Below are 26,647 nucleotides of genomic sequence, written 5' to 3' on the forward strand. Positions count from 1 at the left end.
CATGGCTCAGTAGGAAAGGGTACTTGTTGTCAAGCCTGAGAACCTGAATTTATTCCCCAAAAGCCACATGCTGGAACGGGAGAACCAACTCTGCACTCTGATGACCATGTGTACACACAGTAAAAATATAAGCAAAAAGTGAACCCTATGTAGAAAAATCCTAACATCAAGAGTATTAGTAGTATTAATAGTTACTGTCAATGAACATTGAAACTGAACATTTTATCAGTTAAAATGACATCTTGTAAAGTATTTCAGACACGAAAAGCATACAAGATAGATAATACAATCAGGATAGAATAATTCGTTCATATTCACCTGTCTTTAGCCTAGCAGTCAATGTTTGTTGAATGAATAAATGATCCTCATTTATTTTTAAACACTGAGCTCCACACTTAAAATGTCCTTGAAGGACAAAGCAATGAAGGTGACTTCCAGGGGCCTCTACAGTCGTGGTGGTTACGTGATTTGTATTTCCATTCCAGGCCGAGTCTCTCTGTATTTCTCTTTAAGTTTGAGCCCTAGCCCTTAGTCCTGTTTATCCTAATCTCATATTCAGCCTAATGAAAATCAAGCTCCTGGCGTGTTCTTGACACACTTCTAGCTGAGAACACAAAGTTGCTTTGATGTGGGCTTTCATCTTGCCATAACAAACTATTACATAGTTTCTATATTTAGTGTTTAACTTAAAGATAGGAAATAGTTTGGAGTTCAAATTTTCCAGCTAGAATAAGTCAGATTTTATATTGTAAAATAGTTAAGGCTAGCTTCTTTTTTCTTTTATTAGATTTATTTTATTTTAAATAATGTGTACGTGTGTATATGTGCGAGTGGCTCCGTGCACATGAATACAGCTGCCCTTGGAGGCCAGAAGAGAATGTGGGATTCAGGCAATCATCTGCCACTTAATGTGGGTGCTGAGAACTAGCTCTGTAGAAGGCTGTCCCTGAACTCACAGAGATTCCCCCTCTTGCTTCTGCCTCCCAAGGGCTGGATTTAGAGGTCTGGGCCACTGCCACCACCCGGCCAAGTCTCTTCCTTGTGTTTGTGACTGCCATATGCTGTGGAGGGTCTAGCCTCAGGCTCAACCTGGGTAGCCAGTTTTTCTAGTGTCATCTATTGAAAAGACCACTCTTGGTGCAGTTGTGTTTGGAATCCATAACTCTATTCCCATGATTTAATGATTACCCTCTATCAGTGCTTCAGTGTTTCTCTCTTTGTAGTTACTCCTCTTTGTCGTGAGTTTGGAAACAGAAAGTGTGACTCTAGCTTGGAAATTTCTACAAAGATGACTGCTGGCATCCTGCCAAGGATTGTGTTGCACTGTCAATCAAAGCATGTAGGGCTGGGGGTGGGGTCAATCATCAGTGTGGGGGGTGGGAATGGGGTCAATCAGTGTGTGGGGGTAGGAGTGGGGTCAATCAGTGTGTGGGGGTGGGAATGGGGTCAATCAGTGTAAGTTGGGGCGGTGCATCTTATCAGTTCTGTCGTCCAGTCCCTGAGCATGTCAAGTTACTCCATTTATTTAAATCCATTAAATATTCCATTTGGCCTCTTTCAGTGCAAGCAGGGCCTTTCTTTCGTCATATGCACTCTTGCTTCTCGCTTGCTGCTTTTCCGTGGAGCGATTTTCTGCATTCACCCGCATCATTCAGAGTTCTTATTTCTCCGGGGAATGGAGAAGTCAGCGGCTACACAGACGCTTGGCTGCTAGTTTCTGAGTCAGCATTTCCACCAATCTAGTTCTTGAGATTCTGTGTGGAGAAGATTGCTCTGTGGTTGATTAATTTCTGAAAATTTATGATCTACATAAGCACACAGGAGGGGCTTAGACAGCAGAGAAGACCTTGAAGGCATGGCGCCTGTTAAAATCAAAGCTTCTAAGTGTTTCAGTATGGCCAGCCCTGACGGCAGATGAGCTCCAGACCCTTCTCAAGAAGTGACAAGATACAGTGGTTAAGAGGACAAGGCCTGTTCCTCATATTTCTTGGAGTAGATATTTATGGCTGGTTATGATAGCTGTCATAAAATATGTACTAAATGCCAGTAAAAACAGTTTAAAATAATATGTAAGTTGAACTGGTAAAACACTTCTTTTTATTGAAGTTTTTCAATAAAGAAGTCTTGTCTTAAATGAGGGTTTTCTAACTAATTTTTATCAACATTCTATAATAATAAAAGTTAAATACTTAGGAATAGAAAAAATGGGTTTGGGAGAGCTATTAAAAGACTAAGTGCACAGTAATTATAAAGTTGAAGAAAGTATCATCCACTAGTGGACACACCTCTATTGAAAATTAAAAATGGTACCAGTGGTGGTGGACACCTCCCACCTCTACTTATTCACCTTGCATTTCTTGTCTTTCCAAATTCTCTCCCTCTCCCTCTCCCTCTCCTCTTGCTCTCTCACTCTATTTTTTGTTTGCTTTTTGAAACAAGGGCTTACCAAGTAACCCCAGCTGACCTGGAACTCACTGTGTAGATCAGGCTAGCCTCAAAAATCACAGAGCTCTGCCTATCTGTTTCCCAAGTTCTGGGATTAACTGGAAAATGTCACAATTTCAAGTTTCTTAATTAATTCTTCCAAAATATAATGTCTTCAGGTACCTAATTCCTCCCTCTGGGAGACAAAGGGACCCAAATTTTATGTTTCCTTCCAACTGAGTAATTCAGTTTTTTACTTTTGCCATTATTCAAATGTAAGATTGACAATTTGAGAAATATAACCAGTGAGTGGCTTGCCTCTTCATAACCTATTCTGAGAAACTTTTCTGTAATTTTATAACAAACACTTCAAATTTTACCGGCCTTGTTGGCTTCTGAATGCAAGAGCACAGCCAGACTTCTTCAGCAGAAGGAAGGAGGAGCTCCGACTGCTTTCCAGTGGGCTCTAGGACACAATCCTCTCACCATCTGGGAAGAGCAGGAGAGGAGGGGGAGGAAGGGAAGGGAAAGAGGAAGGAGAGGAGGGGAGAAAGGCTTGACTAGATTCCTGCTGCTTGGTTTTGAACTTTTCAATACTACCTTTGGCTGCTTAAAAAGTCATTTTAGTACTGGGCCCTCTTGTTAGACTGTCCTCATGAGAGGTCTCAGGACAAAACTTGAAGCTTGGGGAACTCTGCTCCCCCAAACTCAGCCATACAGTGTCTCTCTCCTAAAGGCAGCCTGAGCTAAGCCACTCCTGTGAGGAGGAGCCAGCTGGACACCCCTTCCCCCGCCCCACCTCACCCCCTCCCCTACCCCACCCCCACCTCCAGACTGTATATTTGTGTTAAACTGACTTGGTTTTTTTGCTGCTACCTTGTTCTACCAATTGGCTACATTTTTTAAATATTTAATTTTCACGAGTTTAAAACAGGTCATCAGATCACTGGCTAATACTAATAAATCATGGGACAGTCAAAAATAAAAAGTAGCAATTCCACAAATCCAGTGGGTACATTGCTAAAAATTCTATTTTCATATAAATAGGTACTGGAATATGAGGAAGTTTTAAAGATGAAGACAAGGAGCCCTGAGGCTGGACCAGAATGCATTGATGTTCTCCAGGTGTCATCCTTTCTCACCCCTCCCCCAACTTCCTACAACTAGAGCAAAGGAAACATCAAAATACACAGGAAGGAAGAAAGCCAGAGGCGCTGTGCCTGCCTGGACTGTGACACTTCAGGATCCTGTGTCAGAAGAAGACTAGAGTCCTGGGAGACAGGCCGGGAGCCTTAGGAAAAGTTACCCAGTAGCAACTTAATTCCACAGCTTCTTACAGGATTACCACAAAGTTCCAAACTTTCCCCAACAACGAGGGATGCCTGTTGTGTGTGTGTTTTTAAAGTGCAGAGAAATTGCAAATATCCCTACAGGTACAGTTGGATCAGTGTTTTTATACACTAGGTCTCAAGCCTGGGACAAATGGCTAACTGAGGAGCCCATTAACATATCAAACCAGGGGCTGGAGAGATGGCTCCGCGGGTAAGAGCACCGACTGCTCTTCCAGAGGTCCTGAGTTCAAATCCCAGCAGCCACATGGTGGCTCACAACCATCCGTAATGAGATCTGACGTCCTGTTCTGGGGTGTCTAAAGACAGCTACAGTGTACTCACATATGTACTAATAAATAAATCTTAAAAACAAAAACAAAAAACCAAAAAACATATCAAACCGGCCCTGCCCCCAGTCCCAGGCTTTCTCAGGATTCTGCAGCCCAGGGGCCTGAGTTCCCTACCTCCAGGTCCTCTGGCCCCCGTGTACCTCAGCCTTTTAGGCTATGCCAGTCTCTTGGCCCAGGTTGCCCTTCTTGGTCGGCAGGTTCTCTTCCCCTCCCCCTCCCCCTTTTTTCACACGGGCTAGCTCAGTCAGGGTCATGTTCACTCTAGACTCCCCCAGATGTCTCTGTGTCTGGCTATGCTTTATGCATTTTATCTACAGCAAACCTTCTCCTCCACCATACCTAGGAGCTGTCATGTTCTTCCTTTTTCTTCTTTGTTTTTTTTGTTTTGTTTTGTTTTGTTTTGTTTTTGTTTTCATTCAATGTTACCCCCGGGAAGGCGGCAGTCCTGTCCTGTGATTTCCGTCACAGCAGGACCTAGGGAGCTTGCCTCCCTGCCCTAAGGGGAGCTCAGCTCCCGCAGTCTGAGACTTCCTTCCCCTTCTGCCTGGTCTCCTTGTTCCTCTCAAATTGTTTGACTTTCAGTGTGTGTACTTGTATGTACGTACACACACATTTGACTTTATGTATGTACACATACGGAGAATCTACATGTTGAGAAAAAGTGAACAATCTGTCTCTGTCCCCACCCCCATTATCCTCTCTGGTTCCTCCTCCCTTTTAGTCTCTCTCCACATAATCCCTTTAATTTCACATTTAAAAATTTACAGTGCAGATTGCACATGTGAGAGGCAGACTGCAATATTTGTCTTTTTGGGTCTAGTTTACTTCACTGAACAGAAATCTCCAGTCTTGTTCATTTTCCTGAAAGTGACATACATGATTACCCTTCTCATCCTCCTGGACATACTCCTCCATAGTTCTCTGCCACATAGTGCTCCTCCTCCAAACAATCCTCCTCCTCCACATAGTCCTCCTCCTTTGCATAGTGCCCCTCTCCACAAAGTCCTCCTCTTCTGCATAGTGCTCCTCCTCCACATAGTCCTCCTCCTCTGCATAGTGCTCCTCCTCCACATAGTCCTCCTCCTCCACACAGTGCTCCTCCTCCACATAGTGCTCCTCCTCCGCATGATGCTCCTCCTTTGCATGGTGCTCCTCCTTCTCCACATAGTTCTCTTCCACACAATCCTCCTCCTCCACACAATGTTCCTCCTCCACATAGTGCTTCTCATTCCCCCCCTCCTTTTTTTGAGACAGAGTCTTACTCTTAAATGTTGAACTTGCACAGATTAGAAATTATGAAGCTTGGGCTTCAGGGAAATGCAAATCAGAGCCACACTGTAATTACATTTGACTCCACTCAAAATGGCCACGCCCTAGAAAACTCCATAGCAACAGCCAGCCCTGATCCAACTGACCTGTCTCTCCAGGTCTTTCTCTATGTGCAAGTTTTGGGTTCTTTATAAATCCTAGATATCAGTCCCTTGTCGGATGATGAAGAACTGCTTTTAGGTTTATGAAAGGCTCATTGCTGCTGGCAGGAGGGAGGCAGTAATGCCCCAGAAGGTCTAGATGTTCCAATAGTCAAAGGATAGGAACATGGTACCCAGTCGAGTGTACTTTCATAGAACGGATACCTCATCTTTTGGCAGTGATGAGTAAATGATATATTTATTATTTAATAGATAATTTATTATCTATTAGAACAAATAAAATAGTAAACTCTAACTGTAGTTGAGTCATGGTACTGCTTACAAATCCTTCAGTGGTTCACCTTTTCCTTGTTTTTCATGGCCCACGAGAAGAATCCTTAATGTGACCCAACCCTGCCTGCTTCTTCAGCTGTGATTGTCGTCTCCCTCACTTGTGAGTTCCCTCCTGCCTCAGCCTCACACATACTGTTGGGGAGTTTTTGTGTGTTAACTCATTCCATCATCAGAGCTCCATAGTTTTCCCAACAGCCTCCTCTTCTACACCCTGCTGTTTTCCCCAGATGTAATTACAGATTCGGGCAGCTGGTTATTTCTTGTCTTTCCTTCCACGTGCTTTGTGAGAGGTGTGCTCTGTCTTCTTTAGTATCTGCTAACTTGGCTGACACAGAAGGTGTTCGATAAATATTGGTAGAATGAGTTAAATGAACAGATGCCAAAGGATTTATGCTGAATATCTGACAGGGAGTAAATAACAGAAACAGTTATGTGATTGTGGATTTTCCTTACCAGCTTTTACAACTTCGCCATCTTCTCTTATCAAATATCTATCCTGCTTTGGGTCTGAGGTACAGGGCATGTAGGGCCATCAGTGCCCGACTTCATTCAATAAAGCTGAGTATCAGCCACCCACGAGGATAAGGCTGAACCTGCCTGGCCAGGAAAGCTCTCAGAGCAGTGACCTTGGATCTGTTAGCCCTCCAACTTAGGCTTCCTCTCAGAGCACTTCAGTATGGATAAGCATTATCTGTGGGTTATTTAAAAAACTCCTTAAAGTTTTCTTTTCTTTTCTTTTTTTTAATTAAGGAAGAAGTCAAACTATTACTATTTGCAGATGATATGATAGTGTACTTTTTTAAATATTTTTATTTTCTATATTCTTTGTTTACATTCCAAATGATTTCCCCTTTCCCGGATCCCCCCTCCCCATATGTCCTATAAACCTTCTTCTCTCCATCCCTTCTCCAATCACCTCCCTCCTTTTTCTCTGTCCTTATATTCCCTTCCAAAGTTTTCTACTTGGCTAAATACTTGTCGTGATTTTGGCCCTTTTGGAAAGCCGAGAAACTTTCTATGTCAGAAGGATGTTGGTTGGAACAATTTTAGTGTTTGTTTGCTTTTGTTCTCAGCAAGTACCAATGTTCACTGTCCTGTCTGCTCTCCTTAAACTTTTCCTTAATGCCTCTTTGTATCATTTTGGGAATAATATTGAAAAGATTAAAAAAAAGAAAGAAAGAAAAGACATGTCTGCTGAAATTGCAGTTCTGTTGCTCACCTCGGCAAACCATGGCAGTCAGTGTCCCAGTCCTAGTGTTCTCATCTATAACGTGGCTCATAATAATGACAAGTTGGTCACCAATCTTTTTGACAGTATTGAAAATGACAGTAATTCTCAGTAATGGAGGGAGGGAAGGTACTTTGTCTTTTAAGGGGCAGCATGTCTGAAGACACTGTTCACACAGTGAGGATAGTGCTGGTGGTGGCTGTTGCTATGATACTGGCTTCTGGCAGGTAAAGAACAAGAACCCCTGTAGCATCTCGAAATGTCTGAACAGTGTGTAAGGAAGCATCCACTTCCAAGCCTAGCAATCCCCCAGTCGAGAGCCTGCTCGTGGACAGGGAAGCTGGGTCTGAGCAAAGAGCTTGCCCAGCCTCACGGTCACTGATGCGGAGCCAAGGGCAGATGCCTTGGCTGAGCAAGCTGGCCGGGCGAGACTATGGGCTTGGGAGCTGGGATGGTCCTGAAACAAGCAAAGGAACTCTCAGAACAGGGCTTCCGATTCCATTGACGGCTCCTGCTGAGTGAGTGTGCAGTGCTGGCACACACGGAATGCCTGGAAAGAAATAAGCCCTGCTGTGCAAGAGAAGCGGAAGTGGGGGGAGGGTTGGGGGTAGGGGTACGGGGTGGGAGGGCCACGCTAAAGAACCACTTGCAGGTCTGCTTGCCTATACAACCCTCTTGTATAGGCTTTTATAACCAGAAGATGAATTTGGAGACCATTGAGAAACAAATACCTAATTCAAGCCGGCCTGAATGGCAGGCACCCTAGCACGCGGGCTGTTGAGGAATGCTGTAAGCTTTGCCGGTCTGTACTATACAGCGAGTCTCTGGTCAGCCTAGACCTTACAGTGAGGTGCACTCACAATAACAATCGCCACCACCGATCAAGCTCCTAACCCAAACAAAAAACCACACAAATTGCCCAAAACCCGGCCTTCTATCCAAACAAAATCAAAGTCAATAAGCAGGACAGGTGCCAGCACCATGCCAATAAATAAGAATACTTATGACTATCAATACTAAGAAATTTCTTATGTTCCTACATTTTTCCTCTTGAAAATAGAGATCTAGGAAGTAAAGACATTCAGCTAATCATGGTAGCTAAGCAATTTTATTACAGCTTTCCAGTGCTTCTGCATGAGTTTTCACGTCTCTGTCACACCAACTGTAGGCTGCGTTACTGAAGATCTCTAATCATATAATTTTGTACAAGTCAAAAAGAAAACAAGTGGGTGAAGGTCCCTGCCACTTCCTGCACTGATTTGAGGCTTTGGTGAGGTTGCTTTTCTACACTTGCTTTGTCAAGGTTTGGTTTTATTTGTTTGTTTCTTTTGAGACATGGTTTCATGTATCCTAAGACTGAACTTGCTAAGAGGCCACCAAGGATTACCTTGAAGTTCTGACTCTCCTGTCTTTTATCTCCAGAGTGCTAGAATTGTAGATTTATTATGTCACCATGCCTGATTTCTGAGGCAAGGATTTTGTTTGTTTGTTGTTTGTTTGGTTGGTTTTTGTTGTTGCCTTGTTGGGTGTTTGTTTTTTTCAAAATAGAGTTTCTCTTTGTAGCCCAGGCTGTCCTACAACTCATCTGTAGTTCAGGCTGACCTTGAACTCATAAATACACTTACCTCTGCTTCTTAAGTGCTGGAATTAAAGGCATGTGCCTTCATCAACTGACACGAGGCAACATTTTTAAACTAAATATTTTTCTTTCCATTTTAAGGAATATTATTTAATTCTTTTAGGTGGATGGGTGTTTTGCCTGCATGCATTTCTGTGCATCACATGCATGCCTGGTATACAGGGAGGCCAGAAGAAGGCACTGGATCCCCTGGAACTAGAGTTATAGTTCTGAGCTGCCATGTATGTACTGGAGATGAAACTCAGGTTCTCTGGAAAAGCAGCCAAGCCAGCTCTCCAGACCCTAAAAGATTTTTCTTAAAATGTAGCAGTAACACACAAAGTGTAGAATGCACAAGTCTGGGTGATTTAGGATGAGCATACTCACGTTATCACCTAATCCAGCAAACAGAAATGACCATATTCAAGCTTACATCTGCAGGTGCTCATATCTTCTGTTAGTGTGGATAAAGTTTGCATGCTTTAAAAGTTACCTTTTAAAAGTTAAAACAGACCTTACAGTGTCTCTTCCCCTCCCTTTGTCTTACAGTATTTGTTCACCTCCTTCAGTCCTCATTAGCATACTCTTTGGGATTCACAGTGTGTCTAGTCATCAGTTATTGCTAGCACTGGGCAGGACTCCACTGCATTTACAGACAATGAGCCTATTATGTCAGCAATGGCCAATTGGGTTGTTTTTTGGTTGGAGCATCTGTGAATCGTGTGACTTGTGCAATATAGAGTATGTTTTCTGGTACAGGTAACGTACATGTATGTACTCACGTCTGTCTGCAGACACATAACAGGGGTGCTTCTGGGCTCCAGGAGGTATGAATGTTCTAAACTTACAAAATAAGTGTGTTCTGTTGACAGATAACATACACTGGTTCCATAAGTCTTTTCTCTAAGATATATTTTCAGGAAGTCAACAGAGACTTCCTGAAAGAGCCTTACTGTGAAGTTTGTACAGCTATTTACTGAACCCTGACTATGTTCAAGAACTTGTTCCCTGCATGTGTCCTAAGAAATTGAAAGTTCAACCAGGCCATCTGAACCATTACACATGAAAACCTATCGCATGTTGCATGTTTCTGCAACAAAATTTCCAAAATGCACTCTTATATCTCAGAGATATTTAGCTCTAGTGAATCTAGACATCATTTGCAAAAAGCTGGAAAGAAAGACACAAAAAGACATAAAGCAGGCCATAAGCAGGGTGCTGGGATATCCATGGGCTATTCAGTCATCTCACCTTGAAAAGCATTCTGTGCATTGGAAGCTGTACAAGCCCAGCCCCAGCACACTTGCCTGCTTCTCCCCTCAGCCTTTGAAAGCAACTATATCTTCAGAATAAGGGCCTAAGGCTTGAGAGACAAAGTTGTAAATTGTACATATGATCAATTACAAGACACGAGAGACCATGATCCTCAGGTTCTCTTTCATATTTTAGACTTTAAAGGCAATTGACTTTGTAAGAATAAGGCAAACCAAAGCAGATGCAGTTTGATTTTGAAGATGATTAGCCAATGATAAGGAGTGTAATTGTCACCAGAGTTCAACAATAAACAACATGGGGCAGGGGAGGGTGTATGCTGAGGGCCAATGGTGAGGACTGAGGACTATTTCCCGCGGACTTCCAAGTTCCCAGCATGCTGCCAAATTTTCTATTTTGCCAACTGTATTTGGCTTTGCGGCAGAAGGTTATGACTTGGAGTAGGGGAGATTTTGAATTCTCTACTTGGTTTTGATCTTTCATTCCCACTGCTCAAACTGCTCTGTGAGTTTCTTGGCCTCTCATTTTCTTGAATACACTAAGACAGATTACACCCAGTTACCTTGGGCTGATTTTCAGGAAAGAATCTGGATCCTACTGAACCAACAGGGGGCCGAGGATCCGCTTAGGAATGCGGGGTGAGCACTCGGAGGCCACATTCGATTGTGATGGCCCAACTGTCCCCTTCCTGCCCTCCACTCTGCCTCCCAAGGCCTGGACCTTGCTATGTTAACTAGGCTGGCCTCAAAATTACAATGAGCACTAATGCCTATTGAGTGTCACAGGGCATGTGACACTGTGCCTGGCCCATTTAATTCCTAATCAATTCTTGACAACATGTTAATTCAAACAGTTCAAGGTACTGTGACCCTCTCTAGTATTCAAAGAAAAACAATGCCCAAGATGTAAGATGCTGAAGAGTAAATGTCAAATGGCCTCACCTGAGCACAGGGTGCCAACGCTGCTTCATTGCATGGTTTGACCAGGTGCTTACTGAACATTGACTAAGCGTCAGAGCCTCCATGCGATTCTGCAGCACTTCCCAGCTGGGGGCTTGCTAAGCAGGCTGGCTTTGTTTTTCTTCCCCCAAGCACTTAAAACAGGAATGTGTTCCTTAAGAAATCAACTTTCTTTACATTTCTGCATCTTCTTGTTTTCTAACAATCTCAGGAAAAGATGCTAGACAAAGTAATAGTTCTGTAAAATACTGAGGCTAATCTAACAGTTTGAAAAGAAGGAATAACTGGGTTTGTTGTTGTTGTTAATTGGCGCACTAAAAGATAGTGTGCTTCAGTGCTGTGATAATCAATTAACACCTTCAATGACTTTCAAGTTCCTTCCGTGCTTTATTTAAGAAGTCCTCTGACTTTGAGGCTTTCCACCTGAGATTTTTCTAGTGTTGATATTTATAATTCATCCTGGACTTCACTTGTCAATTAAAATATTTTTAACAGATTACAGGATGAAAATAACTTGACAGCTCCAGCTCTGGGGTTTCTTACTCCAGAAATGGGAGCAGACAAAGTCTGCTATCTTGTTTCTTCAGTTATGACTCTTAAAGGACCTTTGAGGTGCTGCTGTAGATAAACAGTGTTGGGCTACAGTCTGTGAAGGACAGGAAAATGACAGCATCTGAAGTTCCGAGTTGCTCAGAACAAAACAGTTGTGCTGAGAGCATCCAGTCTACTAGACTCCATTGCAAAGACCAAGGACAGCTCTAAGTCAGGCATGTGCTAATTTTATTTTCTACGTTATTGAATTCAGGAGAGCAGTTAAGAGCCCTGAATTATTATTGATTTATATCAAGGAAAAGTGAATGAAGATGTCCCTTCTGTCTATACAAGTAATTAGGACTAGGATCAGAACAACTTACTGGTCTCTGTAAAGCCAAATTCCTTCAAGACAAAAATAAGTATTCTGTATTCATTACAGGTAGGAACAAAAGATGTTTAGTGATCTACCTGAAAACCTAGCAATAGCACGCTTTGGAATATACCCAAAAGATGCCCCACCATGCCACAAGGGGCACATGTTCCACTCTGTTCATAGTGGCCTAATTTGTGATAGCCAGAAGCTGGAAACAACACAGAAGTCCCATGACAGAAGAATGGATATAGAAAATGTGGTTCGTTTACACAGTGGAATACTACTCAACTATTAGGAATAAGGACATCCTGAGTTTTGCAGGCAAATGGATGGAACTAGAAAATATCATCCTGAGTGAGGTAACTCAGACCGAAAAGGACATGCATGGTATGTACTCACTAATAAGTGGATATTAGCCCCTCCCCCCCAAAAAAAGTACATAATAGCCAAGATAGAGTCCACAGAACTCACAAAGGTCACCAAGCTGAAGGGCCCATGTGAGGACACCTCAGTCCTACTTGGGAGGGAGAAGAAAGTAACCATAGCAGGGGAGGGAGGGAAGGGGGAGGGGACAGAGGCTGGTGACAGAAGAACATGAACTGGTATTAGGTAGGGGAAAAGGACTGAAGCCCTGGGGGCCAGCAGAAAGAATGCAAACAGGAGAGCTGGAGGACCCTCCAGAATGCACCATAGACCTGGGAGGTGAGAGACTCTCAGGACTCAAAGAGAGGGACCCTAGATGAAATACCCAGCAGTGGGGAGAGGCAACCTGTAGAGCCCACCTGCAGCAGAAAGACAGGGCATCAAGTGAGGGATGGGGTTGCCATCCACAGTCACACCTCTGACCCATAATTGTCCCTGTCTGAAAGAACTGCAGGGATGGAAATGAAGAGGAGCCTGAGGGAAAGGTCCAGCAACAGGCCCAAAGTAGGATTCAGCTTAATTGGAGGCCCCAAGACTTGACACTATTACAGATGCTATGGGGCACTCACAAAAAAGGACCTGTCATGTCTGCACTCCAGAAGACCCAACCAACAGCCGAAAGAGTCAGATGCAGATATTTGCACCCAAACCATGGACAGCAGCTGCTGACCCCGTGTGGTTGAATTAGGGGAAAGCTGGAAGAAGTTGAGGAGGAGGGCAACCCTGTAGGACCAGCAATCTTAACTAACCTGGATCCCTGAGATCTCGCAGACACTGGGCCACCAACCAGTCAACATATAGCAGCTGATATGAAGCCCCCAACCCATGTACAGCAGAGGACTGTTGGGTCTGGGTTCAGTCAGAGAAGATCTTCCTAACCCTCCAGAGACTGGAGGCCCCAGGGAGTTTAGAGGTCTGGTGGGGTGGGTGTGGGTGTGGGGACATCCTCGTGGAGAAAGTGAGTAGGAAAGAGGTATGGGGTGTGGAACAGTTGGAGGGTGGACAGTGGTGGGAAATAAAATCTAGAGTGTAAAAGAAAAGAAAAAATAAAATCAATGATGATGATGATGTGATGATGATGATGATGATGATAAATGATGTTTAGTTTTTGTTTGATTTTTTTTTTAACTTTCTAGTAGTGGTTACACTCAGGCTTGGGAATGTGGTTATCACTGCTGTCTTCAGTTTTCCTCAGTACTTGTACACACACACACACACACACACACATACACATGGGGGGGGGAGAGAGAGAGAGAGAGAGAGAGAGAGAGAGAGAGAGAGAGAGAGAGAGAGAGAGAAAGAGAGAGAGAGAGAAATTAAATAGTCTGACAAATCAGAATTAATCTACAACAGTTGCTTGTAGACACACTACAAAAACAAAATACTCTCTTGAAAGAACCTTTCTTCCCTATCTTGATTCAGCTTCTGAAGAAAACTGAAATGTAACAAAGTTATATTTAAATGTTGAGTTGTAACCTGGATAACTATCTACTAAGTATACTGAATGCCAGACATTGTAACTTCTTGTTCTAACTCCAGCAATTTTGTATATACTCAGTATCCACACCTGACACAATGGGGGTGGCCTGGAGTTTGGAGCAGCAGGAGCAGCCCTAAATGCGCTTACTGACTGAGACATCTGGCCATAGGTTGAATCTCAGTTATCAGACCATTGCTTGGTTTCAGTAGAACTCTGCAGAGTAGAACTCTGGCACTAGTTTTCAATAGACATTTTCTATATTTATTTATTGATTAAATTAGCTACTGTGTATAAAGTTTAGTGATAGGTGTGACTTTAACAGGCTGTTGAGTAGCAAATAAGCAAGTACAAAATTGCCTTTGGACCTGAAACACTGGCTCAAAATTATACAACACATTTCAAAAATGTATAACAGAATTATACAAACTCAGTGTGGGAACTGTTCATTGTCTCTTTAACTTTCCATACCCAGAGTACTTAACACAGCAGGCACTTAATAGGCTGTAAGCAGACCATGCCTGAAAGCCCAGCAGTCTGGGGACTGGGGCTGGCCCAGGAGGTCCTAAATGTTAGGGCAGTTTGTGCTGCCTTCACAGAGAGACACTATCAAAACAAAAGACACAGAAACCCAAAGCAACAACTGATGCTGAGTTTCCATAGTTGTTAATGAGAAACACACACACACACATATATATTATATACATACATACATAATATTTTAGAGTTGTAGACATGATTTGATTTCTAAAGTTTTTCATCATGACCCATGTTTGTTACTGAATTTAAGTTGTCTTTAAATGTAGTAGGTATAATACATAGACAAGGAATATATAGTAGTTAAAAAACAAAAGGACAAATCTAGTCAGACTTGGTTGCACAGAGCTGTAACTCCATTTATTGTGGGAATCTGAGGCAGGATGATAGAATGTTCAAGGTCAGCTTGGAAAACTTAGGGAGACTGTCTCAAAGTAAAAAGTAAAAATAATGAAACAAAACAAAAAGAAAAAGCTAGGAATAGATGAGGGTAGGTGTACTTTCTTAGTATACATGGTGTTATGTTCATCATCACCATGACTACCACAACCACCATCTGCAGCACCATCATTATCACCACCACCACCACCACCATCATCATCATCACCACCACCATTATCATCATCATTACCACCATCATCACTACCACCACCACCACCACCACCATCATCATCACCACCACCACCATCATCATCACCACCATCATCACTACCACCACCACCACCACCACCACAATGTACTACTAGTCTCCAATACTGACATAGTTTTTAATGAAGCAGCTATTGTTACAGTACTCTGTAAATTAAAATTACTTGATATTATTCCTTTTTTAATAATACTTTATATATAGAAATTTAAATGACATAAGAGCATATCAACGAAAGTACAAATATCTTTGCAAATATATACTTATTTCTCAAATGTAAAATATGTAAAATGTAAAATGTAAAAAATGAAAAATGCATTTTCAACATTTAGCAAAACAAATTGCACATGAACTCAGCTTCAATGCTTTACTGGGTTAGAGAATGAACTTTATTTTTGCTTCTTGAGTGAAAGAAAGCTTCTTTTTGGTTTTTCTTTTTTTAATTCTCTCATGTATTATACCTGGCCCACAGTTTCTTCTCCCTTCTCTCTTCCCAATCCTTCTCCACCATCTCCCCTCTTCCCCAAAACACTTCTTCATTTCCCTTCAGAAAAGAGCAGCCCTTTCAGGGACATCAACCAGTCATGGCATACCAAGTTCCCGTAAAACCAGGGACCCCCCCCTTATATTAAGCTGGAATAGGCAGTCAAGTAGGAGGAAAATCATCCCCACAGCAGGCAGAAAAGTCAGAGACACCCATCCGCCAGCACTGTCTGGTGTCCCATAAGAAGAAGTAAAGTAAGGATTGTAGGGGCAGAGGGGCCAAAGACAACAGGAGAAAACCTAGGGGATCAACTGACCCGGCCCCCAGGGATTCACGGAGACTGAACCAACCTTACCCAGGCCCCAGGATTCACGGAGTCTGACCACCAGCCAAGGAGCCTGTATGGCTCCGACTCCAGACCTCTGCTTACGATACAGGTACTGAACCTTATTCTTGAAGGAAACTCATGGTCAACTTTTGAGCAACTGGTTTTATTATAAAAACATGCCTGTTGGACACAGAGTCCTCCAGCAATTGGAGTTTACCTTTGTCACAAATTTCTGCTTTAAAATGGTCCATTTGCTCATTTAATATTGTATACTGATTTTTAATTATGTATATGACGGTTTTTGCCTGTATGTATATCTGTGCACCATTTGTGTGCCTTGGGCTCAAGAAGGCCAGAGAGGCCATTGGATCCTTTTGACTGCAGTTACAAGAACGTCTTGAGCTATCACATGGGTATTGGGAACTGAACCAGGGTCCTCTGGAGGAGGAACAAGTTCTTTAACCTCTGAGCTATCTCTCCAGCCCCTAGATTAGTAACAGTCATTAGAAAAGTTTATTTATACTTAGAAAGCTAATGAGTTTAATAGTGTATCAGATCAGGGACATGAAATTTACTAATTAACTATCTGGATTTTGGGTTCAAAACTGAAGCTTAAGAGTTTTTAAAGTGATGTTTTAAAAAGGAGACAAGAGCTGGGTATGGTGGTTATTCGTGGAATCCATTGATTGGGAGGCTGAGACAAAGGATCAAGGGTTCAAGGTCAGCCTAAGCGGTAGCAGACCTCTCAAGATCAGAGAAAGAGACAGCTTGGCTTCTACATAAGCATATGTACATTTATTTTTAAAATACCCAAGCTTAAAATCATGCTTTCTAACATGAAATATTTGGGTACTTAGGGATGTAAAGTCACAGTACATAAATGAGTAAAAATCCCCAGGTAAGAAGGCTCAAAGCTAGATTTGGGAGAGCTGGCAACATGACCATAGTGCTTTATAGTCAGGCCCCCAGCCCAGCCTAGATTCTGGCTAGTGATTTATAAGCTATTACACCAGATTCAAAGTAAAGAAAGGCTCTGGCGTTCTTAGTCAGAACCCCCAAATAAACTGAAATTCCATGGTCTCCAGAGAGCTAATTTAGAGCCACATTTAAATTATTTCCATGTTTCAGAGTTCCCCACTTGGATTCAGAATGCTGGGGTTGAGAGGTGTGACCCCAAACATTTTTGTTTTCCCTTAAGGGAAGTACTCAGCTGCCAGAGAGACTCACGGATACACAGAAAGTTGTTAGCTCTATCTGGTTAAAGTTCTTCGGTGTCCCCGTGTGTGTTAAGTCATGCTTGGAAGACTGACATCTGAGGCTGTTGTCCCTTTAAACCCACTGCCACGCCTGGCACAGCATGGCAGGGAGTATGCCCAAAGAGAACTTGTTGAATGCAATTCCATTTACAGGCTGGGTGAAGTCAAGAGCTCTTCCATCTGCCAAAGGCTTTGGTGTTGCAAATTTTATTCTTAGAAAGCGTCCACAGGAAAAAAGTCTATTCCTTAATGTGTACCTGAACACGACTCTGGAAGTTCAAAAAAGCTATGTGTGCCCTCTTAGGAGCGGTGGTGGTGCAGTTCTTGACAGATGGGAAGTGACAGGACGTGTCTGCATTGTTGGGAGGAAAGGTCAGTAGCCCGGAAAGGGAGCCCTGACCTGTCCGCGTTCCTTCCCAGAACGTTCTCTGGGCACTCTTATCTAAGTTCCCTAACTGGTGGCACTGAAGACCGCTTGCCCTGTTTGGGGGCGGACAGATGAAGGACAGCGAGACAGTCTGGCGGATGCTCTGAGCAGCAGCAGCAAAATGGGGCCCGAGCGCGGGGTCCGGCTGCTCGCAGAGGCGCACAGACCGGTCTGCAGTTCTCCAGCTCACTCCGGGGCCGTCCCTGGGGACGCCCGCGGCTTCCTGCCTCCCTGCCCCCACCCTCCCCCTTCTCCCCGGCTTCCCGGCAGGTCTGCAGAACACAGCCCGGAGGTTTCCGCAGCTCCCGTCCCAGGACTCCCGGCTCCTCCGGATGCCCCGGGATGACCCCTGACAGCCGCCCGCTCTCCCTTCTGACGGAAACCCCATTCACTCTACCTCGCTCTCTCTTACACACACTCTCACACACAAACAAAAAACCCAAGTCTGCCTCTCGGTTGCTACCCGCAATGACGTTTTTCCCTCGGGTCCCGCCCCTCTAGGGGCCTGAAATTTTAGGATTGGTCGAAGGACTGTAGTGACAAGGCTGCGATTGGACGATCCATGGCTGACTGACAGCTGGTGGCCACCGCGCCCTCCCCCCCTCCCGGAGCGCGCCTGTGTGTGTGCGGTGTTATGCCGGACTAAAGGGAGGCCACCGCGGCGGCTCTGTTTATTGTCCCTCTTGGCCTGTGCTCCCAAGGACCCGGTCAGACGCCGCTTGGGCGGTTTTGAGGCAGTGGCGGCCTTTGAGGCGGCGGCGACCGCGGCGAGGACTCTGCGGCTTCAGTGGCTTGAGGAGAAGCGGCAGCTTGTTCCTGTCAGGGCTCTGGCTCGCCGGTCCTAGCCGGCCTGCTCCGACCCTCGTCCCTCACCCGCGATCCAGGTCGCCCGCGTGGGCCGCGGAAGGCCGCGCCGCACCGCCAGCCCTTCCTCGCCCTCGGCCGCGCTCTAGGCCCGGGCGCCGCGCTCGAGTTTGAGGGCGGCGGGCGGCGCGGCCTCCTCAGCGGCTCGGGCCCGCGATGGGGCGCGGCTAGGAGTGCGGCGCGCAGCGGTCAGTGCGAGCGGCGGGCCCGGCGGCCCCGGAGCGCGAGCAGCCCCTGGCCTGCACGGGAGGCGCTGCCATGGCCAAGTCCGGCCTCGCGGGCGCTGACGGGGCGCTGACCTGGGTGGTGAGTGCGGCGCGCGCGGGCGGGCGGGCGCATTGTTCGTGGGCCGCGGGCGAAGCGGGCGGGGGCTGAGAGCGCGGCGCGGCGCGGCGGGCGCCCTGTCGGGCTGCAGACAGGGCCTAGCCCTGTGTGTCTTCTCTCTCTGCTTTTCGCCTCCACCGAGCCTCAGGCTGCTGAAGAATGCTCACCTGAAACTTCGGGGTGCACACTGAGACGTGGGGGGCCGCCATAATGCGTGCCTCGGGCCAACCCTCCATAAGCGCAGCGCCAGAAAATAGTTCAGGACCTGGGCCCTGTTCTTAAGCCAAATACTACGGCTTCCGGCGGCCTGTCCCCGAGGGACGTGAACTTGAATGGCCACTGCGGGTTGCGCCTCCCCGGGAAAGGCTCATTCCGCACAGAGGGGATTTAAATGGGATGACTTTGACAGCAGGTTAGAGACCGCAGCTGGCCCGTCTGCCGGCCGGATTAAAGAAGAGCTTACTTACGTCAGCCTCCGAGGAGGTCTGGGGGGCCCAGGGGTGTCCCCAGGAGGCAGGGGGTGCTTAAGCCTGAACTTGGAGGATTGCGGAGCTCAGCTCCCGGTGGGTGGGAGGTGGAAGTAGCCGGTGCAGCAGGAGCAGTTGGAGCAGGGTTCCCACGACGGGACGGGATGGGGCGGGGCGGGACGGGACAGGACGGATCGATAACTCCAGCATTTCGCTTACTCAGCACTGAGTTCAGACCAGGGTCATTTCCCAGGCCAAACACCGGACTTGGTAGATGAGGCAGGCAGCTAGGAGCGAAAATTTACACATTTCAGGGACTTTAACACACCCCGGCCAGAGGATCCCAATTCCCCGCCTTTTGAACAACACACTAAGGAACTTGGTATTGGTTGGCATTTTTGTTCCTTGTTTTCTTTGTTTGCTTGAGGTTTGGATGAGTCTGGAGTAGCAGTCGTTCCTATTGACAAGTGTTGCTTATAAAAAGTATGTTTTTATGAACAGCAGGGAAACAGTTTGACCATTTGCAGGGCCGTGACAAGATACTTTATAGTGTAACTTACCAGGCGGCTTTTATCTTCAAATCTCCAGAAGTACGTACTTCTAGACGGTGTGGTAGGCGAGGGCAGAAAGAAAAGTTAGTAAGTTAGTGGATATGTGTCCATGGAAAGAATGATTGAAATGGCTGTCCCTTACCCGTTACTAAAACTAAACATCTGAAGCTGTGTGATCACATGCTAGTGTCATGGGTAATTGTGGGAACACTGACATCTGAGTGGCTTGTCTGTGACTTGGTTCCACATGGCAAATATCTTCTTTTTAAGACTGATTTATGTTTATGAGTGCTTTTGTCTGCATGTACTCTACACACCAGAAGATGGCATCAGAGAGTTGTGAGCTGCCATACGGGTGCTGGGAATTGAACTCAGGACCTTTAGAAGTGTAATGAGTGCTCTTAACCCCTGAACTATCTCTCTAGTTCCCCTCGCCCCTTTTGGCAAATATTTTTACAGTATTATTTTCTGTGTATGGGTGTTTTGCCTGCTTGTATGTCTGTGCAACACTTTAGTGCTTTAGGCACTTTGGTGCCTAGGCAAGGAAGGCCAGAGAGGGCATCTATATCCTGAAACTGTGGCTACCCAGATCCTTGGGAACCCAGGTCCTCTGTAAGAGCAGCTAGTGCTGCAGAGCCACCTCTCAAATTCTGTCACCATAGCAAACATTTTGTGACATAGTTGGATTGTATTTAATTCATGGTAGCAATATTTTAATTTGCTGTTATTAACTTTATAAACAATTTAATGGGTACTTTCCCCTTTAAGATCAATAGGAAAACTTTAATTTACATACAACATTGAGCAAAACTTGTAGAGTTTCAGTAGAAATTAGAAAAAAATTCTATTTGAAACTAAAATTGATTAAATTTACTATAAACTAGATTATGGGAAATACAGTAAAATAAAGTTTGATCTTATAAAATATATCTTGTTGAATTAGGTTATTGAAAAGACAACTACATTAGAAGTCCTCTTTCTGGTTTGTGTTTGCTTTATGTTCCTAATTCGAGCATCTTTGTGTCTGTAATAAAGCTTATAGGTTGCTTTAATTTCTTGTGGTTTGTATATAAGAGAGGAGAGAGTGTGTCTATGCCCATTCACCTTCCCAGAGGGGCTTGGGACTTGTGATCCTCCTTCCTTAGCTTCATGAGTGCTAAGACTGCATCACTCAGGGCCTGGCTGGTTTTCTTTACTGGAAGATGATACAGTGATTTGATGTTGGCTTTGACACAGGTTCATATTCTGTCTGCAATACATATTGCAGGTGAGACTTTTTTCAGGGAGCTTAAATCTTTCTGTTACTATTTTGTTAAGCAGAACATTGAGAATTCAGAGTTTTAATGTAGCATGGTGCTGAATTAATGTTTGTTACTGGCAAAGTTTAAGCAATTTACACTCGGGAATAATTGTTTTTTGTTGATTTTAGATAAAATGATTTAGCTAGGTGAAAGCTTAGATTTTCATTGTGGGAGTTTGGCGACTTATTGTAGTGGCAGTGTTGACAGTGAAGCTAGTCTCATGTTGCCACCTGTTTGGATAGTAATACAGAGCTGGAGATAATCCATCCATCATATGCTAGCCAAGGGACTGCTCTACTGCCTTCAGTCAGTGTGTGTCAGTACTGTCTTGTGATGAAAGATTACCTTTTACTGTCAGACACAACAGAACAGAGGGTTCTTGTTTTTTGTTTTTGTTTTTTTTTTGTTTTTTGGATTTGGTTTTTTCGAGACAGGGTTTCTCTGTATAGCCCTGGCTGTCCTGGAACTCACTCTGTAGACCAGGCTGGCCTCGAACTCAGAAATCCACCTGCCTCTGCCTCCCAGAGTGCTAGGATTACAGGCGTGCGCCACCACCGCCCGGCTTAACAGAGGGGTTCTTAACACTGCTTTTTACTTATAATGATTAATTTGATTTGATTTTGGTTTTTAGTATCCTAACTGAAATTTTAATATTTAGAAAATTTATGACTTACATTTTTTCAAATGAATATGCTAGATTGGTAGATTAAGTAATATAGTGGGAGCACATGGGACAGGTTGGAGGAAGGAGCAGAAAGAGTAAAATGTAATTTTAAATAAATAAATTTAAATAAAATAAAATGTAATTTTATTTTAATTTAAAAATAAAATAAGTTACATAAAGTGACAAAGTATCTAAAAACTTGGTAGCCAGAATAGTATACTTTTGTCTCTATTATCAGGCTTCAGTAAAATTCATCTCAGGGTCACCTACCTTTCTCTTCATAGTTTTGAAATAATGAAAAAACCTAGAATTATAATACTTTATCTGTAAATACTATAAGGTTTATATGTGAAAGTTGTTTGTATTTAAAAGATATACTCACAACATTATAGTTCTTTAAAAATATATAATTATATATCACATTTTTTTTGCCACATATTTTTTTCTTTTAAAGATTTATTTGCTTTATGTGAGTACACTGTAGCTGTCTTCAGACACACCAGAAGAGGGCATCGGATCCCATTACAGATGGTTGTGAGCCACCATGTGGTTGCTGGGAATTGAACTCAGGATTTCTGCAAGAGCAGTCAGTGCTCTTAACTGCTGAGCCATCTCTCCAGCCCCTGCCATGGATATTTTTAAAAATATATTTAAAACATAATTGAGATTATAATTACATTATTTCTCCTTTCCTTTTCTTCTTGCCAAACATTCCCATGTACTACCCCTTGCTCTATTTCAAATCCATCATCTTTTTTCTTTAATTGTTGTTACATCTATATGTATGTGTGTTCCTAAATACATAAATACACCCTGCTCAATTCATATAATGCTACTTGTGTATATATGTTTTCAGGGCTGTTGGGTATTGGATATCTGGTTGGTGTTCTCTTCCCTTGGGAAGATTATTTCCACCATCCTCAGCATTCTTAAGTTGCCTATAGTTTTTTGTCTGGGGTGAAGGCTTCCTGATTTTGCCTTCTTCATAGTTAGCTAACATGTCTATTCATGTCAGCCTTGTTCAGGCCATGCTTAGGCAGCCAGGTTGGTAAGACTTCATGGAGATAGCTTCTGAGAGTCTTAGGAGACATAATATCACAGTAAGCTTCCTGTTTCTCTGGCTCTTAACAGTCTTTCTGTCCTCTCTTTTACAGTGATTCCTGAGCCTTAGGTTCAGGAGTTGTGCTGTAGATGAATCAGTTTCCAATTGAGCACCACAATACTACACTTTGATCGGTTGTGGTTTTCTGTCTGGATTTTCTTTCTTTCTTTCTTTCTTTCTTTCTTTCTTTCTTTCTTTCTTTCTTTCTTTCTTTCTTTCTTTCTTTCTTTCTTTCTTTCTTTCTTTCTTTCTTCCTTTCTCCTCCCTTTCTCCTCCCTTTCCCTTCCCTTTCCCTTCCCTTTCCCTTCCTTCTTTTCTTTTCTTTTCTTCTCTTCTCTCCTCTCCTCCCCTCCCCTCCCCTCCCCTCTCCTCCCCTCTCTCCTCCCCTCCCCTCTCCTCCCCTCTCTCCTCCCCTCTCTCCTCTCCTCTCCTCTCCTCTCCTCTCCTCTCCTCTCCTCTCCTCTCCTCTCCTCTTCTTTCTTGAGACAGGGTTTCTCTGTGTAGCCCTGGCTGTCCTGGAACTCACTTTGTAGACTAGGCTGGCCCCGAACTCAGAAATCCACCTGCCTCTGCCTCCTAAGTGCTGGGATTAAAGGCGTGTGCCACCACCGCCCGGCTGCATTTTTCTTTAAAAATTATTGCACTTATTGATTGATTGTATGTATCTGTGCATGTATATTTGTCCACAAGCACAGTGCATATGTAGAAGTCAGAGGTGGCCTTGGGCATGGATTCTCTCCTTCTGCCTTGATGGGAAATGCTTTTAACTACTGGGCTCTTGTTGGCCTGTATTATGGATATTAGTAAATTTTTTTAAAAAGTTACTATATTTAAACATGGTTTAAAATTTTGTTTTAAAACTTGAGTTTAGTGGACCTTTAAGTCTATGTTCATAATCTGTGTGTCCTCTCCATTGAGGTTAGTTTCCTATAGTTCCCATACTTGATGATCTCTTTCTGTTTCTTTTACAATTCATCAGGAATGCCTCTTTCCTCTTCCTAGCAGTATTTATTTAGACTGTTTTTTGTGTAGCCTTAACTATCTTAGAACTAGCTCTGTAGATCAGACTAACCCCAAACTCACAGAGATCCATCTGCCTCTTCAGATCAAAAGAGACAACCATCACCTGCTTAGCAGTCTAAATCTATTTATTTATTTATTTATTTATTTATTTATTTATTTATTCATTCATTCATTCATTTAATGTATATGAGTGCTCTGTCTGCATGTACATATGTGTGCCAGAAGAGGGCATTGGATCTTATTATAGATGATTATGAGCTACCATATGGTTGCTGGGAATTGAACTCAGGACCTGTTGAAGAGCAGCGAGGGCTCTTAACCACTGAACCATTTCTAGCCCCAGCAGTCTAAATCTTAACTGCTCTTTAAGATTACCTTAAGAGTCTCACCAAACTTATTTTTCATATTATGCTCTTTTTGCTTGTATTTTTAGTTTATGCTCTTTTTAAATCAAACTTGTTACTCTATCATAAAACATATGCCCTTCTAGGGAATGTTTATATATGATAGTTTTGTCTTAACAATAGCATAAACTTATCAATTCAGAGACCACATGTTTTCCTTTTTTATATCTTTTGTAATGTTTAGCAAAAGTCTGGATATGTATTCCTCCCTCAGTTATTGTTGATGAACTGGGTATTCAAATACTATCTTCCTGAGGCTATCATTAAACACTTGCAGATAGCACCAAATTCTCCAGTAAAGGTTATGTCACAGTATTTAGAAGTACTTTTTGTAAACTGACTAAAAGTATACTTGGTCACCTGTAGTCTCAGGTCTGTTAAACACTTAGATGGTGAGAGTTCCATTCTAAGTATACTTTTAAAAGCAAGCCTCTCATGCATCTTTGTAAAATCTCATGACAAATTGGACCCCTGTTTTAAACAAAAGCTTTTATTTTTTCTAGTTGTCAAGAGGGAAACAGGATGTAGATCAGGTACTGGTAGGGCATGTGGCAGAGACAGTTGTGGGCTGTGAATTGGGTTAGTTCTTAACCATCATTTTTTCTACCACAGTCTTCCTCTAATACATTAAAAGCAAAACAACTTCTTTTGTACCCTAATAGAACAGAGAGTATGCGATTAGCCTGTCTTTTTCTCTCCACTGATCTTTTTACTTTGACATAAAAAAGTAAGGATTTTATCTCCTTTTCAGAGTGTAGCTAGTATAATAGCATAATGGAAAAATATGGGCTGTGAACTAAGATCACATAGTTTCATAATTTGGCTTTGTTAAATGCTAGTTTTCTTCAGACCTCATTCCACATGCACTCAGAATCATAATGGCAGCATCTACTTGGTTTTGCTCTTATGTAAGTAAGACTGGAATATTCCCATCATGCTGGCACATACATCTCTAACCCTGTGACAGGTGTCTGCATGCTTTTTATGATAGGGAAAGCTTGGTTTGGGAGGATGTTTCTGAAGAAAATGTGTAGATAGGAATTTACAGTTTGTGCTAAGTGAAACAAATTTCCTGTGTTCTTAATGCCTTCAGCAACACTGTTGAAACTGGCTGAGCTGTTGGTACATCATCTCCTTTTAGAGATAGAGGTATTGTTGATAATCATGACAGGAGTCTTTCTTGTTTCTCCTGTACCTGTTTACAGTATAGCCAGGGGTGTTTGTACTTTTAGCTTTTCCTGGGCAGAAAGCCATCCCATTAATAAACTAATGGACAATTTCTTTCTCTCCCCACACCTCCAGATTTTGATTTTCAGTTGTCTGACCAGAGTAATCTCTAGAGTTAAGTCCTGCTAATATCCATGAACTGAATGAGACCTCTCTTGCATATTTCTGCTAGAAAAGCTTGTAGATGTTTTGTGGGAACCTTTTATGTTGGGATTAGCAAGCCAGTGGATAAATGCTCAAACATTTGCTGAAAACAGGAACATAAAAGATAATTTGACTGAAATGCTAATTTCTGCTTTCTACTTGCTAAGGCTACCAGTGTTGTTTGTGTATTTTGGTTTTACTTTTATCTAGACAGCAATGAGAAAGTTTGGGCTACAGAAGTGATAACTAAGTATAAACAGTGCTTTTAGTCAAACATTCAGTTTTATTGTAGTTTAATTATATCTTCACATGCATGAATTAATAAGCTTTAAACACTCCTTTATGAATTCATTTTAGAAAATTAGAAAATGTATCAAAAGTAAAATGACCCACATTTATATTTTCTATAGAAAGTTTTATTGGCATTCTCTTGGCTATATATGCATTCACATTCTCTGCTGTGCATGTATATATTTATATAATTTTCCTAAAAAATGAACTCTTTTTTTTGTAACTTTGCTCAGTAGACATTGTAGTTATTTGTATTTTAGGTGAATGTATCTGTGGCTTTGCATACATATGTGAGTATAGTATCTGAGAGACTCAGAGAAGGTATCAGACCTTCTGGGACTAGATTTACAAGTGGTTGTGCTGTAAGTGCCAGGAACTGAACCCTGGGTTCTTTTTAAGAACAGCAGTTTTCTTAACTATTGAACCATGTAGTTGGAGCTTGCTTTGTATCCTAGCTGGCCTCAACTTTGTGGCAGTTCTGCTTCTGCTTCCCAAGTACTGGGAATTCAAGTATATAAATCTATGCTCACTTTAATCTGTAGTTTGATAAGCCATTAAACAATTTAAAAATACTCAGTTCTCTTAAGCTTATATAAAATCTATGGTGATAGAAGTTTTTTCTTAAGATTTATTATTTTTGCTTTATTTACATGTATGTCTCTAAGTGAATATCTACCACATGTATGTGGCTGTCTGTAGAGAGAACAGTAGTTCTCAATCTTCTTAATGCTGAGACTCTTTAATACAGTTGCTCATGTTGTGGTGAATCCCAATCATAAAATTATTTTTGTTGCTAATTTGTAACTGTAATTTTTCCACTATTTTGAATCTTAATGTAAATATCTGTTATGTAGG

General features: G+C 42.9%; 1 protein-coding gene and 1 long non-coding RNA gene across 2 annotated transcripts in view; one reads left to right on the forward strand and one right to left on the reverse strand.

Moving 5' to 3' along the window:
* Positions 1 to 1,468: 1,468 nt before the first annotated feature.
* On the reverse strand, positions 1,469 to 19,610 carry LOC127690881 (uncharacterized). Its single transcript, XR_007979189.1, has 3 exons — positions 19,086 to 19,610; positions 2,805 to 2,913; positions 1,469 to 1,754 (listed from the first exon to the last, which is right to left on the reverse strand). It is a non-coding gene; the product is annotated as an uncharacterized LOC127690881 (long non-coding RNA).
* Positions 18,022 to 26,647, forward strand: part of Top2b (DNA topoisomerase II beta) — a 65,533-nt gene continuing 56,907 nt past the window's right edge. The window contains exon 1 of the mRNA XM_052190372.1: positions 18,022 to 18,600. Coding sequence (XP_052046332.1) covers positions 18,553 to 18,600 — 48 coding nt within the window. The 5' untranslated portion in view covers positions 18,022 to 18,552. The remainder of the gene's footprint in view (positions 18,601 to 26,647) is intronic.

This window comes from Apodemus sylvaticus, chromosome 8 (assembly GCF_947179515.1).
Source record: "Apodemus sylvaticus chromosome 8, mApoSyl1.1, whole genome shotgun sequence".
Lineage (NCBI taxonomy): Eukaryota > Metazoa > Chordata > Mammalia > Rodentia > Muridae > Apodemus > Apodemus sylvaticus.